Raw genomic sequence first — 22,519 nt, 5'->3', positions numbered from 1 at the left:
AGTCCCAGTGGGTATAATATTCGTCCACTCTGCCACAAGGACCACACAAAGGATCTGTGCAGTCCTTGATGTAAGCTCAGATTCCCAAGCAATGTCCTCACCAAGGAACCAGATAGACTGAGCATGTGGAGCCTTCAACAGTGACTGCCCAAAGTTCCAACCACACCCTGAGTCCTCCCACTCAGCCCCAGTGTTTCCACAGTCCTGGCACAAAAGCCTCCCATAGTCACAAACACCCAACCCCCTGTCTATTCACTCCATCAGACAGGAGTCTCCACTCAGCTGGTTGCTGACATGAGCTGGCACAGCTGTTACATATATCCAAAATGGTGCCCACTATCAGCTGGTTACGGGACGCCTTTGCAGGGTGATCAGGGAGAGAGAAACGTGCCCCCTACCTTGTTTTTCTCCTCTAGTTTGGCAGGTACACTATCCCCCACCAAGCTCCAAGTTGGATTCCCTCCAGGTTCTTCCTACAGCTTTATTGCTACTGGCTTAGGCTGCTGCAGTTTGGTCTCACCTTGTTCTCCAAAGCTGGTGCTGAGGCTCTCGGCTGCTTGGGTCCTGAGTCGTGCACATCTACGCCCTCCACATAGGTCCACTGTGTCCCCCTAATTTTCATAGTTTCCTGCACTGTTTTCTCCCTAATTCTTCCCTGAGACTGCATTCTCTCCACTTTTTTAAAACTATCTTCTCCTAGACTAGAGCAGTAAGCTCCCCACCCCGACTCCACCTTCATAACCCCTTCCCAATATTTGCATTCTCTACTAACTCACACAGTATATAATCAGTAAATAATAAATCTGTATGAATTTAGTAGTTCATACCATTAAGCAAAGTCGATCAAAAAGAGTTTGTTCCAATCCATTTGCATGAGCTGCCTCAGAACCCTGAATAGTAGGAGGCAGCTGTTTGGGGTCTCCAACAAGAATCAGCTTTTCACACTCAAACCTAAAAATAGAAATTCAAAACTTAAGCAATTAAAAAATGTTGCATTGGTATCATTTATTGTACTTTTCAAAATGTATTCCAAAATACTGGAATCCCATTAAGTATCTTGAGAATTAAGGAGGCTAAAATTAGTGCCAAGAAATATATTAAAGCCTTTGAAATGTTATATAGAAAAGAATCTCATATAACAATTTTTTTCCACATAAAGTTTAGTAAGTCTCCCTTGCTCCTGTCTGTAATTAGTCTAACATACACTTTGAGAAACAATGATTTTCAGAAACCATAAATTCTTAGAATTAGAAGCGTTGGTTTACACTCTCGTTTTAGAGGTAAGAGTAAGATATCATGGGATATGAGTAGGATATCAAGTTTTGTAGGCAAGTCTACATCCAGATCTCAACTCTATTGTATTGCATGGACACAAAGTTATTTAATCTCTCTAGGTGTCAGGATTCTAATCAGTAAACTGGAGGTGATAATACTCTGCACGGCTGTTGTAACGACTGGATGAAGTATGCAATGTGTTTAGTATATGGTAGGTGCCGTATTTCTCTTCTTCCCTCCACCCAGAGCCTTATTGCTCTTCCACCCCTTCCTCCTGGGTAGGATGACTAACTCATCCTATCTTAGCAAGTATTATCCGAGTTTTAAATTGAAAGTCTCTGAATTGAGGAACTTCCCATGTCCCAGGCAATCCATAACAACTGGTACCCTACTTCCTCATTAACTGAGAAGTAAACAAGGACTAGAATTCAAACCTATTGATTGCTAGGTCTGATGCTCTTCCCATTACTTTAGGATTGCTCAATAAGAGATGCTCTAAAAGTACAATGTTTCAACTGCCTGGAACAGCTTAGATTTTATTTTATAATCTTGGGAATTTTGAGAGAAATGTTCATTTTCAAACTGTTTTTCCTTAAAAACTTTACATTCTTTCATTTTCTAAAAATTAAGGGCTGGCACTATGGCGCAGTGGGTTAACACCCTGGCCTGAGGCACCGGTATCCCATATGGGCACCGGTTCGAGACCTGGCTGCTCCACTTCTGATCCCGCTCTCTGCTATGGCCTGCGAAAGCAGTAGAAGATGGCCCGAATCCTTGGCCCCTGCACCCCCGTGGGAGACCCAGAAGAAGCTCCTGGCTCCTGGCTTCAGATCAGTGCAGCTCTGATTGTTGTAGCCAATTGGGGAGTGAACCATTGGATGGAAGATCGATCTCTCTCTCTCTCTCTCTCTCTCTCTCTCTCTGTCTCTCCTCTCTCTGTGTAACTCTGACTTTCAAATAAATAAATAAGTCTTTTAAAAAATTATTTTCAGAACCTTAGACCTGCAATTATATCAACATAAAGGTACATTCTTCAGTGGAGTTAGGTTCTCAAACCATAACTAAGAAGGAACCTTTAATCTAGTTGAGAAAAATTTAAAACTGAAGCACTAGAACTCCCAAGGCTTTAAGGATTCTGTGATTCCAATGTTTAAACTGTAAATTTTCATGCATTTACCTTAAAAAGTTTCCTTTTGAATTCTTTTCAAAAATTAGTTTGGGACAGGTGTTGTGGCACAGTGGGTTAAGCCACTGCTTGGGACTCCCACATCCCATATCAGAGAGTCGGGTTTGTGTCCAGGCTACTACACTTCTGATCTACCTTACTGCTAGTGCTTGAATCCCTGTCACTCACGTTGGAGAAGCAGATGGAGTTCCTGGCTCTTGATTTCCATCCAGCCCAGCCCTATCTGTCACAAGCATCTGCGGAAGTGAATCAACAGATGGAAGATCTCTCTTATTCCCTCTTTGTCACTCTGCCCTTAAAATAAATAAGGATATTTCTGAAGAAATTAGCTTACTTCTTGGATTGCTAAGATTTTTCACAAAAGTTTAATAAGAGCCTGAGCTCATGAAATATGATAAAACGTGATATGTGAGGGTACTTGGGAAAAGAATCTTTAATGTTACCTTGCAATGGGAAGGAGAGAAGCCGGTTCAGTAATTTGACTACACTCATCAAGCATGACAACAGGAAATTTAAGATCATTCATGCATGGGAATGGGCAGGCTGCACAGGTAACTCCAACTACTCGAACCTTAATTACAACAAAAATGTTATCAATTAACAAATACTGAAAGAAAATATATTTACCAAAGAAACTGTAGACTAAAATCAGAAATTAGATTAGTCCTAATTTAATTCCTCTCTATCAGAAATCAAAATCCCAAATACAGGGGCCGGCGCTGTGGCAGTGGGTTGACGCCCTGGCCTGAAGCACTGGCATCCCATATGGGCACCAGTTCGAGACCCGGCTGGTCCACTTCCGATCCAGCTCTCTGCAATGGCCTGGGAAAGCAGTGGAGGATGGCCCAAGCTCTTGGGCCCCTGCACCATGTGGGAGACCTGGAGGAAGCTCCTGGCTCCTGGTGCAGCTCCGGCAGTTGTGGCCACTGAGGAGTGAACCATCGGATGAATGGTTCTCTCTCTCTGACTCTCCTCTCTCTGTGTAACTCTGACTTTCAAATAAATAAATGTTTAAATAAAAATCCCACATACAAATAGAAATCACAAAATATAGGTTACTTAAACTCTAAGTCCATTAATAAGAACATATAAAAGGCACATTTTGATATTCAGAAGAAAGGTACTATAACATTAAAGACTTTAAAAATATAAAGGATGACCTATATGCTTAGTCATCTAGATGAACCTTAACAAATACTAAATGTATTCTATCAACACAGGCCAAAGTTAGTCACAAAAAACACTGAATATCCAATGAACTGTTCTATCCTTAACCTTGAGGTACATTAGTATTTTTAATTATTTAACCAGGCAAAGATGACAAACTAATTCTAAACAACAATAAATTAAGATGTACTTGTAACCTTTAGTACAAGTCTTTCTTTTTTTTAAGATTTATTTATTTACTTGAAAGTCAGAGATAGAGAGAGAGAGAGAGAGAGAGAGAGAGAAGTCTTCCAGGCACTAGTTCACTCCCCAAATGGCCACAATGGAGATACCTCAGAAATCTGAATATAGCCCTACCATACGACTAAGCCATTCCACTCTTTGGAATTTACACATGGAAAATTAAATCAACAAATAAAGAGTTTTCTATACCTCCATGTTTATTGCAGCTCAATTCACAATAGCTAAGACATGGAATCAACCTAAATGCCTGTCAACGGAAGACTGGATAAAGAAACTATGGGATATGTACTTTATGGAATACTACACCGTGGTAAAAAAAAAAAAAAAAATGAAATCCAGTCATTTGTAACAAAATGGAGGAAGCTGGAAAACATCATACTGAGTGAAATAAGCCAATCCCAAAGGGACAAATGTCATATGTTCTCCCTGATCTGTGACATCTAACTGAGCACCTAAAAAGAAACCTGTAGAAGTGAAACTGCCACTATGCGAAGCAATGACTTGATCAGCCCCCTTGTCCTGGCTGTCGAGGAACAGCTTACTATTTTATTCTTTATACTATTTTCTTTTTCTACTTAATACCATTGGTTGAACTCTTTTTTTTGGACAGGCAGAGTGGACAGTGAGAGAGAGAAAGAGACAGAGAGAAAGGTCTTCCTTTGTCATTGGTTCACCCTCCAATGGTCGCCGCGGCCAGCGCACCGCGCTGATCCGAAGGCAGGAGCCAGGTGCTTCTCCTGGTCTCCCATGGGCTACAGGGCCCAAGCACTTGGGCCATCCTCCACTGCACTCCCGGGCCACAGCAGAGAGCCGGCCTGGAAGGGGGGCAACTGGGACAAATCCGGTGCCCTGACCAGGACTAGAACCCGGTGTGCTGGTGCTGCTAGGCGGAGGATTAGCCTGTTGAGCCACGGCACCGGCCCATTGGTTGAACTCTTAACACAGAATTATTCTTAGGTGTTTAAATCCAATTGAAAATTGATCCCTGTAAAAAATGAGTGGGAAGGCCAGTGCCGCGGCTCACTTAGCTAATCCTCCACCTGCAGTGCCAGCACCCCGGGTTCTAGTCCCAGTTGGGGCGCCGGTTCTGTCCCAGTTGCTCCTCTTCCAGTTCAGCTCTCTGCTGTGGTGTGGGAAGGCAGTAGAGGATGGCCCAAGTACTTGGGCCCTATACCCACATGGGAGACCAGGAGGAATCACCTGGCTCCTGGCTTCGGATTGGCGCAGCGCACCGGCCGTAGTGGCCATTTGGGGGGTGAACCAACGGAAAAAGGAAGACCTTTCTCTGTCTCTCTCTCACTGTCTAACTCTGTCAAAAAAAAAAAAAAAAAAAAAAAAGAGAGAGAGAGAGAGAAAAAAAGAGTGGGAATAAGAGAGGGAGGAGATATACAGTTTGGCATACATTCCCATGTACTTACACCTTAAGAGTAAAGCTAAAAATTTGCCATAGGACTCCAAATTTCATTAAGTTGGCAGGTACTAATGCCATCTTACATGTTAAAGTGATCATATTAAGTGTGTAACTGATACTATAGATAGGATTAAGTGTCAAAGGGATCACATAAATAAGACCAAGTGTCTGGTAATAACAATAGATAGAATTTAAAGGGAGAATGATCCAACATGGGAAGCAGGCCACACAGCAGACTCATAGAATGACAAATGCCCTAAATAGCATTCTGACCTCAGAATCAGCCCTTACGGCATTCGGATCTGGCTGAAAAGCCCATGAGAGCATTTCAGGCATGGAAAGCTAAGACACTGCAGCAAAAAACAACCTACGTGAACGATCTCTGTGAGTGAGACCCCAGTGGAAAGAAGAGCTATCAAAGAAGGATGTACTTTTCTCTGAAGGGAGGAGAGAACTTCTACTTTGCATATGGCCCTGTCTAAATACTGACAAAGTTTGAGGACTCAAAAGGCTTCCATAGCTTTGGCAGCTCATGACAAGAGCCTCAGGTAGTCACTGACGTCAAAAATAAGAGTGTTAATTGTTAAATCAACAACAGGAGTCACTGTGCACTTACTCCCCATGTTGGACCTCTGTCCTTAATGAGGTGTACTATGAGAATTAATGGTAGAATCTGTCTTCAAACAGTACTTTATACTTTGTATATCTGTGTGGGTGCAAACAGTGGAAATCTCTATTTAGTATAGAGCTGGTCTTCTGTATATAAAGTGAATTAAAAATGAATCTTAATGAAAAATGGAATGGGAGAGGGAGTAGGAGGTAGGATGGGAGTGGGGGTGGAGGGTGGGAATGGGGGGAAGAAACACTATATCCCTAAAAGCTGTACATATGAAATTTGTATTCATTAAATAAAAAACTTAAAAAAAAATTAAAAAAAAAGATTCATTTATTTACTTGAAAGTCAGAGTTACGGAGAGACAGAGAGAGAGAGAGAGAGAGAGAGAGAGAAGAATCTTCCATCCACTAGTTCACTCCCCAAATGGCCGCAGTGGCTGGTGCTGGGCCACTCTGAAGCCAGGAACCAGGAGCCAGGAGCCAGGAGCTTCTTCTGGATCTCCCACACAGGTGCAGGGACGCATGGACTTGGGCCATCTGCTGCTGCTTTCCCAGGCCATAGCAGAGAGCTGGATTGGAAGTGGAGTAGCCAGGACAAGAACTGGCGCCCATATGGGATGCTAGCACTGCAAGTGGAGCTTTACCTGCTACACCACAGTGCTGGCCCCACAAGTCTTAAACATTACAGCAAATGACATTATTCTTAAGGCAAAAGGGCTGATACAAGCTAGTATTTAATCTAAAACTAAATGCAAACAATAGGAAAACCTATGAATTTCTTAACTGAATGTGGTCACTGCTCAGTATCCTCTGAGCTACAAATATACATCTGTATGTACATATATAAATATGTGTATGCACATATACACATGCAATACATATATGTATTCTATTCTGCTAGTATGAAGTACAGTGAGTAATCTATACAAATTGACCAATCTTTTTTTTTTTAAAGCTTTATTTATTGGAAAGGCAGAGTTACAGAGAAGCAGAGGAAGTGAGAGAGACACACAAAGAGAGACAGAGACAGAGAGAGGTGGTCCATCTGTTGATTCACTCCCCAAATGGCTGCAATGGAGACAGGAGATAGGAGCTTCTTCTGCGTATCCAACACAGCTGCAGAGGCCCAAGGATTTGGGTCATCTTCTACTGCTCTTCCAGACCATAGCAGAGAGCTGGATAGGAAGTAGAGCAGCCAGGTCTTGAACTGGCGCCCATATGAGATGCTGTCACTGCAGGAGGTGGCTTGACTGGCTATACCACAGTGCTGGCCACCACCCCCCCTTTTCTTTTTGATTATATCTTTTATTTTATTTTATTTATTTATTTATTTTTTGACAGGCTGAGTGGACAGTGAGAGAGAGACAGAGAGAAAGGTCTTCCTTTTGCCGTTGGTTCACCCTCCAATGGCTGCCGCGGCTGGTGTGCTGCGGCCGGCGCACCGCACTGTTCCGAAGGCAGGAGCCAGTTGCTTCTCCTGGTCTCTCATGGGGTGCAGGACTGAACCACTTGGGCCATCCTCCACTGCACTCCCTGGCCACAGCAGAGAGCTGGCCTGGAAGAGTGGCAACCAGGACAGAATCCGGCGCCCCAACCGGGACTAGAACCCGGTGTGCCAGCGCCACTAGGCGGAGGATTAGCCTGTTGAGCCACGGCGCCGGCCATGATTATATCTTTTCTTCAACAAATGTTGACTGGCATTTGCTGACAAAAATATTCTTTATAAGTAATGTCCCCTGATCTTGTGAAATAATAAAATATTATAAATCCCTTATATATTATAATAATAATACTGATTACACAAAATAGCTTTTTTTTTTTTTTTTTTTTTGACAGGCAGAGTGGACAGTGAGAGAGAGAAAGAGAAAGGTCTTCCTTTTGCCATTGGTTCACCCTCCAATGGCCGCCGCGGTTGGCACGCTGCGGCCTGCGCGGCGTGCTGATCCGATGGCAGGAGCCAGGTGCTTCTCTTGGTCTCCCATGGGGTGCAGGGCCCAAGCACTTGGGCCATCCTCCACTGCACTCCCTGGCCACAGCAGAGAGTTGGCCTGGAAGAGGGGCATCCGGGACAGGACCGGTGCCCCGACCGGGACTAGAACCCAGTGTACCGGTGCCGCAAGGCGGAGGATTAGCCTAGTGAGCCGCGGCGCCGGCCACAAAATAGCTTTATTTAAGTTAGCTCTTTTTTCTTTTGTTGCAAATAAAACAAAAGTTACTAAAGCCACATTTATATTAGAAATTTCACAGTATTTAAACATTCAATCCTTTAAAAATGATGAGACCTTCCAGCTCTCTGCTATGGCCTGGGAAAGTAGTAGAAGACAGCCCAAGGCCTTGGACCCCTGCACTCGCGTGGGAGACCCAGAAGAGGTTCCTGGCTCCTGGCTTCAGAACAGTGCTCCAGTTGTTGTAGCCATCTGAGGAGTGAACCAGTGGCTGGAAGACCTTTCTCTCTCTCTCTTTCTGCCTCTGCCTCTCTGTAACTCTGCCTTTTAAATAAATAAATAAATCTTAAAAAAAATAAGTAAAATAAATCAAATGATCAGTCTTTGAAGCAATATATTATGCTTCTGGCATTACTCTGAAATATTTGTTATCTAATTTCTGGTAATTACTAACCTTAGGAAGAGAATTCTAGAGTTATAAATCAGGAAGTTCCTTTTTTTCAATTTAAAGAAATATATAAAAACCTAAAGAACTGTTTTTTCTTTAAAATTACATATTTTTGTCTTCTATCATTATATTGGTGAGACTCTAACAGGAGAGATTTGTTAATAGTCTGGGAAGTAGTAGCTAACTATGAAACCTTTTAAAATATATTTTATTGGCAGGCGCCGTGGCTCACTTAACTAATCCTCCACCTGCGGCGCTGGAACCCTGGGTTCTAGTCCCAGTTGGGGCACCAGATTCTGTCCTGGCTGCTCCTCTTCCAGTCCAGTTCTCTGCTGTGGCCCAGGAAGGCAGTGGGGGATGGCCCAAGTGCTTGGGCCCCGTACCCGCATGGGAGACCAGAAGGAAGCACCTGGCTCCTGGCTTCGGATCGGCACAGCGCGCTGGCCGTAGTGGCCCTTTGGTGGGTGAATCAATGGAAAAAGGAAGACCTTTCTCTCTATCTCTCTTACTAATTCTGCCTGTCAAAAACAAAACAAAACAAAACACGTTTTATTGTACAGACGTCATTCTAGGAATATATCAGTCCTGATTACTTAACTGGATTTAGAATTTTTTAGCAAAAACTATTTTTTTTTTTCAGATTTATTTTATTTATTTGAAAGAATTACAGAGAGAAAGGGAGAGACAGAGAGAGAGAGGGCTTCCAATCACTGGTTCACTCCCCAGACAACTGCAACATTCCAGGCTGGGCCAGGCTGAAGCCAGGAGTTTCTTCTGGTCTCCAATGTGAGTTCAGGGGCACAAGCACTTGGGCTATCTTCCACTGCTTTCCCAGTCCATCAGCAGGGAGCAGGATTAAAGTGGAGTGGCCGGGACTCAAACCAGTGTCCATATGGGATGCTGGTGCTACCAGCAGTGGCTTAACTTGTTATGCCACAGCGCTGGCCCCAGTTAACAAAAACTTTTTTTAAAAGTTTCCTATAAAATAGTTGTCATTTGTGAACAGTAATACCAATGAGCCACAGATTATTGTTAACTGAGTTTCTGTTTAGAAAATGCAAAAAAGTCTTCAACGTTTATTCTTACATTATTCTTATTATACTGGGTGAGTAAAATGGCAAGTAGTTTACATAAGTATTTAATTTGTATCCATTGAATACAGCCAAATGAAGCCCTTCCAGACCTGGTTGAAGAGAGGGCTGTACAGAATTAACTCTATAATGCAGGTAATAGAAAATTAGTCTGAAGCCCTCTGAAGAACCAACACTTGTTACAGATTGGTTATTATTTCCAGTTTCTCCCTCCCTTTCTGTCAGATTATAATTACATACCACGTCCTTTATCATGTGACTTTGCAGGGCTTCTCACCAGAGAAGTAGGTAGAGAATATTTTTCTGCCTTACTGATGTGAACTTGACCATTTGTTTTTAACAAATGGAATGCCAGTGGACATGATATTAACAGATTTAAATGTATTTGTGTGATCTGGCCTGTTTTTTTTTCACATCTGTCAGCTGTCAGAAGATCACCATGCTAGGGGCAACTGTGCTGAATGAGAGATCTGACCTGTAGCTAAAGCCAAATCAAACCAATTGACTTAGGAGCTATGGGAATATGACTTTGTTAAGTAAGGCTATTTCAGCAATAGCTGATCAATACAGGGATCCAAGAGGGTTGGTATCATCAAATCTCTTGCAGAAAGTGACCAATGTCCATGTGATCCAAGAAGCCAACAACTCCCTTTTCCTTCACCTTCCTTTGTTTTCCCCATGCTTTACTTCCATTGGAGGAGGTTATTAATTTTTTTCTTTTTCCTCAACCAGCAGATGCCTGAGCTGTTCCGCATCAGAATTCAATAAAGGGGAGTACACTACTTGTCACAGCCTGAGACCCTTTGTGGTTACTCTTGGCTCTTGATGCCTGAAAGCCAATATATGTGTCTCCTGAATTCTTGGATAGAGACAAAACTTGAAAGGCGTAGCTTTCTAGGAGAGTATTAAAAACAAATTTAGCTTTGATATTTTGCAAAGGATCAGACCTTTTTTTCTGCTCTTTCTCCAAGAACAGAACTAACTTAATTTAACTTGCTAGGAATCTATTTCAATCTCTTTACTTTTCTCCCCAGACCTATAAAAAGATATCCAAATAGTAAGAAGAAGAAAGGATGACTTAGGCACGAGTTGGATCTGTTCACAAATTTGAAGAACCCTTTATAGCGAAATAAAACATGCACTGGGTAGACCATAACCCAGGATATACAAGCAAACACCTATTTAAATGCAAGTTATCACAGTAGCTTGTTTAATTTAAAGAAAATATTCTTCCACCAACAGAAATAAAGGAATCCATTGGCAGGTATTTGGCACAACAGTTAAGACACTGCCTGGGAATGCCTGCAGTGTTTCTGGATTTTAGTCCCAAGTCCATTTCTGATTCCAGTTTCCTGCTAATGCACAGTCTGGGAGGCAGCAGGTGATAGCGTAAGTATTCAAGTCCCTGCCATCTATTTGAGATTCACATTGAACTGCAGGCTTCTGGGCTTCAGCCTGGTCCAACTTTGGCAGTTGTGGTTATCAGGGCAGTGAACCAGGAGATAAAAAGATCTCACACTGGGCCGGCGCCACGGCTCAATAGGCTAGTCCTCCACCTGTGGCGCTGGCACCCCAGGTTCTAGTCCCGGTTGGGGCGCTGGATGCTGTCCCGGTTGCCCCTCTTCCAGTCTAGCTCTCTGCTGTGGTCCGGGAGTGCAGTGGAGGATGGCCCAGGTCCTTGGGCCCTGCACCAGCATGGGAGACTAGAAGAAGCACCTGGCTCCTGGCTTCGGATCAGCACAGTGCACCGGCTGCAGCGCGCCGGCCACAGTGGCCATTGGAGGGTGAACCAACAGTAAAGGAAGACCTTTCTCTCTGTCTCTCTCTCACTGTCCACTCTACCTGTCAAAAAAATTAACAACAACAAAAAGATCTCACACTGTCTCTATACCTTTCAAGTAAGTGAAAACAAAATTAAAACTTATTTAAAAAAAAAAATAGAGAATCTGAATCGTATGTTGGTATTTCATAAAATTCACAGAAAATGGAATTAAAAGATAGGTTTACGAGGCCGGTGCTATGGTATAGCGGGTAAAGGTGAAGGCACCCATGCAGAGCCGGCATCCCATATGGGCACTGGTTCATGTACCAGCTGCTTCACTTCTGATCCAGCTCTCTGCTACGGCCTGGGAAAGCAGTAAAAGATGGTTCAAGTCCTTGGGCTCCTATTCCCGCATCGGAGACCCGGAAGAAGCTCCTGGCTCCTGGCTTCAGATGGGTGCAGCTCCGGCCACTGTGGCCAACTGGAGAGTAAACCATCAGATGGAAGACCTCTTTCCCTCTCTCTGCTTCTGCATTTCAAATAAAATAAATGAATGTTTAAAAAAAAAACCAAATAAATAAAAGATAGGTTTACTTTGGTGCAAAAAAATTGAAACCCTGCAGTTTTTTCACAGTACATATTTTGCATGAACTTTTTGAAGACTCCTTTTATACAGGTTTAGATTAAGAATCAAACTGAATCTACTTTGCCTTACCTGCTTCAGCAGGGTTCTGTTGGTCCCCAATTTATGCTGCTCAATACTTTTTCTCACATAGATTTTCTCCATGGGAGTCAAGTCTTCTTTGATTAGTGCATGTAGTTCTTTTAATTGCTCACTTTCATTTTCTGAGCCAGCATGCAAGCTAAAAAAAATTGCATAAAAGAATATAACTCTTTATTACATCTTTCATGACAAAAAAGCAAAATGCAGATTTTCAAAGTGAACCAAGAATAAAAGGTTTTCTTCAAAAATCAAGTTTAGAGTAATAATTACATTAAATTACCATACTTTTCTGAACATTCTGTGAAATGAGTAAAAGTCTTACCTATAAGGTAAAATTGGCTTGGCAATCTTTCGAATACTCCCAACTCTGACAAACTTTTCAAATCCAAGACTGAGAAGCCTTTAAAGACAAGATAAAATAGATCTTGATTATTTAGAAAATTGAAAAGGAAACAAAGTACCCTACAATATTTATGTTATTAAAGTTAAAATATTTTTAAAGATTTATTTATTTATTTATTTGAAAGACAGAGTTAAGAGAGGCAGAGACGGAGACAGAGAAGAGGTCTTCCACTGGCTGGTTCACTCCCCAAATGGCCACAAGGGCCGGAACTGTGCCAATCCAAAGCCAGGAGCCACGAGCTTCTTCTGGGTCTCCCATGCAGGTGCAGAGGCCCAAGGACTTGGGCCATCTTCTGCTGCTTTCTCAGGCCATAGCAGAGAGCTGGATGGGAAGTGGAGCAGCTGGGACTTGAATCAGTGCCAGCACTGCAGGTGGCAGCTTTATCGGCTATGCCATAGTGCTAGCCCCTTATTGTTAATTTTGTATAACAGTATTTTGAGATTAAAGTATTCAATGTGAAATGCCTAAACCAAAAAAAAAAAAAAAAATGGAATGCAGTTTAAGGATCTCATTTGTGTTTGTATCATGTATTTCATAGAGAATCTTGAAATATTTATTATTTTATGTTGAGGGCTCATTAAGTGTTCATGAAATACAGTCAGTAATTATCATAAAAAAATTGTCTGTAAACAGCATTGGAGGCATCTAGCAAGCCCAGGATGGGGAAGGTTCTTCTTTATTATATCCAAGCCCTTTAAACTCGTAAATTTTAGATGTCAAAAATATTCTCTGTGCACTGGATTCCATGTCATATGATTCATTAGGATCTGCTGTGTGTGGCCTTGGACATTTTTATTAGCTAGTAAAATTAAAAAATAATTTGATGCTGGAATAGAAGGATTCATCTTAGTGACTTTAGCATGCTGGTTCCAAAGTAGGTATAATTATGCAAAGCAAAGGTTCTAGTAAAGAACTGCCAAAGAAGGAATTAAAAATCAGATTTTGGGGCCAGCGCCATGGATCACTTGGTTAATCCTCCACCTGCGGCATCCCATATGGGCACCGGGTTCTAGTCCCGATTGCTCCTCTTCCAGTCCAGCTCTCTGCTGTGGCCTGGGAGGGCAGTGGAGGATGGCCCAAGTGCTTGGGCCCCTGCACCCGCATGGGAGACCAGGAAGAAACACGTGGCTCCTGGCTTTGGATCGTTGCAGCGCCGGCCGTAGCGGCCATTTGGGGAGTGAACCAACGGAAGGAAGACTTTTCTCTCTGTCTCTCTCTCTCTCACTGTCTAACTCTATCTGTCAAATAAAAAAAATCAAATTTTATTTAAGGGACCAATGTTGTGACATAGCGGGTAAAGCCGTAGCCTGTGACACCAGCACCCCATATGCGCGAGTTCATTCCCAGCTGGCTCCACCTCCGATCCAGCTTCCTGCTAAAGACCTCAGAAAAGCAGCAGAGGATGGCCCAAGTATTTGGGACCCTACATCCTTGTGGGAGACCTGGATGAATTTCCTGGCTCCTGGCTTCTGCCTGGCTGAGCCCTGGCCATTGAAACCATCTGGGGAATGAACCAGTAGACGGAAGATCTCTCTTTGTCTCTCCCTTTTTAATCTGTGTAACTCTGACTTTCAAATACACAAAAATAATTTAAAAAATATTTTATATGAGTTCAACAAGTAAAAAGACTCTCCTTCAATGGAGGGTCTTCATTTTACTTGTTGGACTCTTCATTTAGTAGAGCACTAAGCTCTACTATTAAAAATATGTTATCTTAAAAATTAAAAAAAGAAAGAAACAGAAAATGGAAGAAAGAAAGAAAGGGGGCCGGCGCCGTGGCTTAACAGGCTAATACTCTGCCTTGCGGCGCCGGCACACCAGGTTCTAGTCCCGGTTGGGGCGCCGGATTCTATCCCGGTTGCCCCTCTTCCAGGCCAGCTCTCTGCTATGGCCCGGGAAGGCAGTGGAGGATGGCCCAAGTCCTTGGGCCCTGCACCCCATGGGAGACCAGGAGAAGCGCCTGGCTCCTGGCTTCAGTTCAGCACAATGCGCTGGCCGCAGCGGCCACTGGAGGGTGAACCAACAGCAAAAAGGAAGACCTTTCTCTCTGTCTCTCACTATCCACTCTGCCTGTAAAAAAAAAAAAGAAAAAGAAAGGGAGAAGGAGGGAGGAGGGAGAAAGAGAATATCATCCTATGCTTAGAAGTGTATCTATGAACTACACTGATCTGTTCTCTTCTTTGTATTAACATCACATAAACACAAAAAACGTAAAAAAATATTTATATGAAAGCATCCACCTTGACCTTGAAAGAAAGGAAACCAAGAGCATTAATTAAATAATCCAGAGTCCCTGAAGTCAGTGTAAACAGAGTTGAGATCAACTACATAAAACATTTTATGTATAATAAGAAAGTTCTCAAGCAAGTAAATAAATATGTTTACATTCTTTAAAAAAATGCTCCAAAGCCATAGCAATATGAAAAGCAACAGATACCAAATACTTAGCATTAAGATTTATTATGAAGAACCTATTAATCCATGATCTCTCATTTAATAGTTACCATAGCTCTACCTGATACATCATCTAAAAGATAAAGACAATGAAGCTTCAAGTGAAGAAAGTTTACGGAGGCCACATAGCTAATACGGAGTCAGCCAGCACTCAAATCCAAGCCAGTCTGTCCATCTGTAGAGGCAATGGTTGCTCTTCTATCTACTTTATTCAATCCAATTAGGATTTCGTGAGAAAAGAGTCTTCTCCTACCCTTCTCTCTTACATATCTTATAGTTCTAGCTCAATACCAGGAACAGAGTTGAGTTTAACAAATACCCAGCCCTCTAAAACATCTTTTATCAACTCAAAATGGGAATTTAAAGAGCTGGGCAACTGAAGAAACTACAGGCCTCCAAAAATAGTTTTTGAAAATAATTTACTCAGCTGCAATACATGAATAGATTTCAATTTTTGCATTTTTTCATAAGTCTTTATCTTGGAGATGGTCTAGTTAAAGGATATAAAATCACTACACAAAAATCAATAGCATTTGTATATGCAAACAATGTCATAGCTGAGAAAGAACTTGTAAGATCAATCCCATTCTCAAAAGCTACAGAAAAACTGAAATACCTTGGGATAAAGTTAACCAACGATGTGAATGATCTCTACAATGAACATTACAAAACATTAAGGAAAGAAATGGAAGACAACACCAAAATGGAAAAATGTTCTATGTTCATGGATTGGAAGAATTAATATCATCAAAATGTCCATATTACTGAAGATAATTTACAGACTGAATATGATCTCAATCGAAATACCAAAGACAGGCCGGCGCCGTAGCTTAACAGGCTAATCCTCCGCCTTGTGGCGCCGGCACACCGGGTTCTAGTCCCGGTTGGGGCGCCGGATTCTATCCCGGTTGCCCCTCTTCCAGGCCAGCTCTCTGCTATGGCCCGGGAAGGCAGTGGAGGATGGCCCAAGTCCTTGGGCCCTGCACCCGCATGGGAGACCAGGAGAAGCACCTGGCTCCTGGCTTCGGATCAGCACAATGCGCCGGCCGCAGCGGCCATTGGAGGGTGAACCAACAGCAAAAAGGAAGACCTTTCTCTCTGTCTCTCTCTCTCTCACTATCCACTCTGCCTGTCAAAAAAAAAAAAAAATACCAAAGACATTTTTCTCAGATCTGGAAAAAACAATCCTAAAATTCATATGGAATCACAAGAGACACAGAATAGCTAAAGCAATCCTAAACAAGAAAAATACAGCTGCAGGCATCACAATATCTGATTTCAAGACACAGTACAGGGCAGTTGTAATCAAAACAGCCTTGTAATGGCAAAGAATAGACATATCAACCAATGGAACAGACTAGAGACCTCAGAAATCAATCCATGCACCTACAATCAACTAATATTTGACAAACAAGCTAAAAAATCACTCCCTGGAAAAAGGATAGTTTCTTCAACAAATGATGTGACAACTGGATTTCTGCATGCCAAAGTATGAAACAAGACCCTTACCTTAAACCCTATACAAAAATCAACTCACAATGGATAAGGGGCCTAAATCTAAGACCTGAAATCATCATCAAATTACTGGAGGAAAAAATAGGGAAACAACTGCAAGACTTTGGCATAGGCAAAGCCTTCTTGGATAAGACCCTAGAAACAAAAACAAGAACTTTACAAGTAGACAAAAGGAATTACATTAAGCTAAGAAGCTTCTGCACAGCAAAGGAAACTCAACAAAGAAAAGAAGCAACTGACAGAATGGAAAAAACTATTTGTAAAATATTCCTCTGATAAAGGATTAATATCCAGAATACATAAGGAGCTCAAGAAACTCAACAACAACAAAATAAGCAATCCAGTTAGGAAATGGGCAAAGGACTTGAAAAGAGATTTTTCAAAAGATGAAATTCAAATGGCCAACAGACACATAAAAACTGCTCAGGATTACTAGCCATCAGGGAAACATAAATAAAAACCACAATGAGGTTTTAACCTCACTCCACTTAGAATGGCTATCATCCAAAAATCAAAAGTTAGGGCTGGTGCCATGATGAAGCAGGTAAAGCTGCCTCCTGCAGCACCGGCATCCAACATGGGTGCTGGTTCAAGTCCTGGCTGATCCAATTCTGATCCAATTCCCTACTAATGCACCTGAGAAAGCAGCAGAAGATGGCCCAAGTGCTTGGACCCCTGCACCCACATGGGAGATCCAGAAGAAGCTCCAGGCTCCTGGCTTTGGATTGGCCCAGCTCCAGCTGTTGCGGCCTTTTGGGGAGTGAGCCAGAAAATGGAAGATTTCTCTCTCTCTCTCTGCCTCTCCTTCTCCATAACTCTTTCAAAGAAATAAATAAACCTTTAAAAAAAATGCTGGAGAGGATGTGGGGAAAAAGGTACCCTAATGCTCTGCTGGTTGGAATGTAAATTAGCACAACCATTAAAGAAGACAGTATGGAGTTTCCTCAGAAATCCGAAAACAGATGTACCATATCACCTAGCAGTTCCACTCCTGGGAATTCACACAAATGAAATGAAATCAGCATGAAAGAATTATCTGTACCCACATGTTTGTAACAGCTCAACCCATAATAGCTATGACATGGAATCAACACAGATATCTAACTAGCTGAAGAAATTATGGTATATATAAACAAAGGAATGCTACTCAGCCATAAAAACGAATGAAATCTTGTGCTTTGCAACGATATGGATGTAACTGGAGACCATTATGCTTAGTGAAATAAGCAGTCCAAGAAAGACCACTATCATGTTTTCCCTGATTTGTGATAATATACAGAGTACAAAATGAAATGCAACATATATGAGCAAAATTCACATTTTCAGATTTGATTATTGTTCATAGCCCTTGTCTATACTCCTGAGGAACAGCAGTTTTCCTACTTACTGCTTGTTGAATTCTACATTTAGTGGAGTTAAGATTAAGCTTGTGATTATGAAGTTAATTGAAAGTATATCCTTGTAAAAATTAAAGAAAAACAAGGAAAAGCAGGAGAGAGGGTGGGAGCAAGGGAGCATAAGGTGGGAAGTATCATGCTAAGGTGGGAAGCATCATCATGCTATTAAAACTGTATATATGAAATACATTGTTTTTTCCCTTTTTATTAAAAAACTTAAAATACATTAAAAATTGGTATTAGACACAACAGAATGATATTTGGAGAATCTAATATTATAATGACCTGCTGAGGTTGATTTTTATACATTGTTAAACTCTTTGAGTATTAAAAATATTTAATATTTTCTTGAATTTTTAATAAAATCTTATTTAATAACAAAATTTTTATATTTTCAGATATACTGCTCTTGCTTTCTTTGGGTCCCTCTTATTCAAACTAAAAACCTAATTTATTTAAATTGTTCTGCTATGTAAATATTGTAGTAGACACAGGTAGATGAATAACAGACTGACCTGTAGTAATTATTGGTTGTAGTACTGATTTTGGCTTACTTCTAAGATATTAGACCCAAGGCTCCTGGGTCAGAGGTAAAAGGCTTTTACTCCTAGCACAAGTACAGCAACATAGGCATCAATGTATCTGCATTGTATTTCCTCTGCTCCCCAAGTCCCATAGAGAGAAGCAGAGGTCTCAACCGATGTCTGCACATACAGTCGGTTAAGTTGAAAGACAGTAATCCTGAGGTTGGAGGCCCACTGCTTTTATAAGAAGAGACAGGCAGGGTGGCACTGTGGCGCAGTAGGTTAATCCTCCACCTGCAGCACCGGCATCCCGTATGAGCACTGGTTCTAGTTCAGGCTGCTCCTCTTCCAGTCCAGCTCTCTGCTATAGCCTGGGAAAGCAGTAGAGGATGTCCCATGCTTGGGCCCCTGCACCCGTGTGGGAGACATGGAGGAAGCTCCTGGTTCCTGGCTTCGGATCAGTGCAGCTCCAGCCATTGTGGCCATCTGGGGACTGAACCAACGGAAGGAAGACCTTTCTCTCTGTCTCTCCCTCTCACTATCTGTAACTCTACCTCTCAAATAAATTTAAAAAAATCTTTAAAAAAAAAAAAAAAAAAGACAGCAAATCTGTTCTTTGTCCTGGAATGAGACATTACCTTACCAAAATTGCTTGCTGCAAACACAACCCTGAGAAATGTCTTGGTTAACAGAGCTCAGGACCTACTTCCTTGCTACCCAGCAGGGATGCTCAAGGCCCATGGCAAACTACCTCGCTCAAAAAGCACATCTCTGATTCTACATGTTCTGACCTGAACCTGAATTTTTACACTGGTATCCCATCTTCATGCCAGAATTGTCAGGTTTGTAGCCTACTTTATCCTGTTTATAACTTAACAAGTTAGCCTATCACTATTTCATAGATGGGTCAGAGAAAAAGACCCTGTACTCTTTCCATACCCAGCAGGGATATACATAGATACTTAGTGTCCATGGAGACTGCTTCTTCCAACAATAACCTAAAACATTAGCTACTTACATACATTTAAATACATTTATCATACGTACTCAAGAAGTACTCTGTCAACTGCTACATTAGTAGAAGAAGAAATCAAAAGTTTCCATGGTCTTGCATTTCCAACTGTAGAAGTTTCACTCTTTTCAAACAGCTGTACAAAGAACAAAATTACCACTGCCAGCAAATAACTCTTGCCTGCTCCAAAAACACCTAATTATTTTAAAGGAAAGGGAAAAAAATAAAGGCAATATCATTTAAAACATTTCAGAAAGCACAAGAAATATTTCAGGGTCATTGTGATGGTTAATTTTAAGTATCAACTTGACTGAGTTAAGGAATATCCCAAAGCCTAGAAAAGTATTTTTGGGCATGTCTGTGTGTGGGTGTTTTGCATCTCAGGGTCTTCAACCTGCAGACAACCTGTTGTGGGACTTCTCTGCCTCCTTAATTGCATGAGTCAATTTCCTAATAAAAGCCAGTGCTGTGGCATAGCAGGTAAAGTCGCTGTCTGCAGTGCCAGCATCCCATATAGGCGTAGGTTCAATACCCAGCTGCTCCACTTCTGATCCAGCTCCCTGCTAATGTGCCTGTGAAAGCAGCTGAAGATGGCCCAAGTCTTTGGGTCCCTGTACCCACATGGGAGACTTGGAAGAAGTTCCAGGCTCTTGGCTTCGAATCAGACCAGCTCTGGCTGTTGCAGCCATTTGGAGAGTGAACCAGTGGACAGATAGACCTCTTTCTTTCTGTCTGCCTCTGTCTCTCTGTAACTCTGCCTTCAAAATAAATAAATAAATCATTTTTAAAAATTCCCTATCATCTATCTACATACATATCCTATTGTTTCTCTCTAGAGAAACTTATTACTTCTATCTATTTGCTTCTCATCTTCATTTAATTAATTTCTTTAAAAAATTGAGTGCCTACTATAAGCATAAGGAATAAACAGATAAATAACCAAAATATTTCTAACTTTAATGAGACCATATTCTACTTAATATGATATGCAAAGGAATAATGATGAAATAATATCATGAGTCACAGTGTTATGGAAACAGAGAAGGAAGAATATCTCTGCTTTGGTGGAGAAGAAAATGCTTCCTAAAAGTAAGAAATAGCAGAACAAACTCACCCAGTCTTTGTCCCTAAGATATCCAGACTGCTTAAAGAAAGGGTCATTCTAGGTAGAGAAAGTCTAAGTATGTAGCTCTTAAAAGAACCTGAACAATTTCTACATGGCCTACAGCAAATGGGCAAGTAGGGGCTGTCACAAGAGCTCACAGGAGCGCTGCTTGCTATGTCTAAAAAGTCTGAATTTTGGGGCCGGTGCTGTGCTGTAGCAGGTAAAAGCCGTCACCTGTAGTGCCGGCATCCCATATGGTTACCGGTTTGTGTCCTGGCTGCTCCACTTCAGATCCAGCTCTTTGCTGTGGCCTGGGAAAGCAGTGTAAGATGGCCCAAGGACCCCTGCACCCATGTGGGAGACCCAGAGGAAGCTCCTGGCTCCGGGTCGGTGTAACTCCAGCTGCTGCAGCTATCTGGAGAATGAACAAGCAAATGGAAGATCTCTCTCCCTCTCTGCCTCTCTGTAACTCTGCCTTTCAAATGAATAAATAAATCTTTAAAAAAAGAAAAAAGCTTTTACCTTAAAGGCCAGGGGAAGTCATTGAAGGATTCTTGGCTATGGGATTGATTTAGATTATGTTTTAGAAAAATTACTTAAGTTAAAATATGGAGAAAGGTAAAATTAAAGGTAAATCAATGAGAATGCTGTATGACATTATTCATAACAATAGTAAATATAAAATTTCCTAAGTGTTTCTCATGTGCCAGGCATCTAAGCCCTTTTCCTATGTTAACTCACTTAGTTCTCTAATCCTATGAGGTAGATTCTGTTATCATTCCCATTTTATAGGACAGGAAATTAAAGCTAAGAGATAAGTAACCTATCCAAAATCATATAGCTAGGGGCCAAGATATAAATCCAGGAGCCTAAACTTTTAGCCACAAGGTGATAAAGAATGTGATAAAGCCTTCAGTTGAGGGAGTGCAAGTAAACAAAGAAAATTGTTATGAAAGTTGGGTAGAAGCTAGGTAGGACCCATCTGAGTGACGGATCTGATGGCAGGAGCTCAGCAATCAGAAAGTAGAAGAGGGGCCAGTGTTGTGACAGTGGGTTAAGTTGCTGCTTGCAATGCCAGCATCCCATATGACAGTGCTGGTTCCGGTCCTGGCTACTACTCTTCTGATCCAGCTTTCTGTTAATGCACCTGGAAAGGTAGTGGAAGACGGCCTAAGTGTTTGGGTTCCTGCTAACCATGGAGTGATCCGGACTGAGTTCCTGGCTCCTGGTTTCAGCCTTTCCTAGACCTGGCTATTGTTGCCATTTGAGGAGTGAACCAATGGATGGATGATCTCTTACTCTGTCTCCTATCTCACTCTGTTGCTCTGCCTTTCACATGAGGAAAGAGAAGGAGGGAGGGGAGGGAAGAAAGGTGACAAGGGGGTAAGGGAAGAGGGGGAAGGGAACAAGGATTGAGAGAACCACTTAATCTTTGGATAAAGAATAATCCTTTTTTTTTAAAAAGATTTATTTTATTTTGGACAATCTTATCTAAAAGCCATTTAAAATAAAACTCTTAATAAAATTTCCCCATGTGGACATACAATATGTACGCACATATAACATAGCATAATAGACCAATATCAAAATCCAAAATATCTGGTTGAAATAAGATTCCTTAAAATCATGACATAACATAGACCAAATCTGATCATTGTTACAAGGTGATTATTCAAGTCTTTGAAAATAAGCACATAGTTAAATAACCCATAGCTCTTCATCTCCTCCCTCTCTTTTTCCACTCTTAGATTTAACAGGGATCACTTTTCAGTTAAAATTTAAACACCTAAGAATAATTGTGTGTTAATTACTGAGTTCAACCAATAGTACTAGAACCACAACAACAACAACAGATACTAAAAAGGATAAAGTATTACATTGTACATCTAAAGTCAGGACAGGAGCTGATCAGTTCATTGTTGCTTATAGTGTCCATTTCACTTAACAGGTTTCCCCTTTGGCGCTCAGTTGTCACCGATCAGGGAAAACAAATGATATTTTTCTCTATGGGACTGGCTTAAT

At 41.6% G+C, this 22,519-nt stretch overlaps 1 protein-coding gene across 7 annotated transcripts in view; it reads right to left on the bottom strand.

Moving 5' to 3' along the window:
- The window catches only part of ZGRF1 (zinc finger GRF-type containing 1), a 105,783-nt gene that overhangs the window by 8,244 nt on the left and 75,020 nt on the right, over positions 1 to 22,519 (bottom strand). For all 7 annotated transcript variants that reach the window (XM_062199715.1, XM_062199716.1, XM_062199713.1 and 4 more), the window contains 5 exons: positions 19,428 to 19,587; positions 12,410 to 12,487; positions 12,079 to 12,226; positions 2,905 to 3,032; positions 828 to 951 (listed from right to left, as the gene is read on the bottom strand). In XM_062199715.1, the coding sequence (XP_062055699.1) occupies positions 828 to 951; positions 2,905 to 3,032; positions 12,079 to 12,226; positions 12,410 to 12,487; positions 19,428 to 19,587 (638 nt within the window). The remainder of the gene's footprint in view (positions 1 to 827; positions 952 to 2,904; positions 3,033 to 12,078; positions 12,227 to 12,409; positions 12,488 to 19,427; positions 19,588 to 22,519) is intronic.

Source organism: Lepus europaeus, chromosome 8 (assembly GCF_033115175.1).
Source record: "Lepus europaeus isolate LE1 chromosome 8, mLepTim1.pri, whole genome shotgun sequence".
Taxonomy (NCBI): Eukaryota; Metazoa; Chordata; class Mammalia; order Lagomorpha; family Leporidae; genus Lepus; species Lepus europaeus.
The sequence above is the reverse complement of the archived record's forward strand: the minus strand, read 5'-3'. Positions and strand labels throughout refer to the sequence as shown.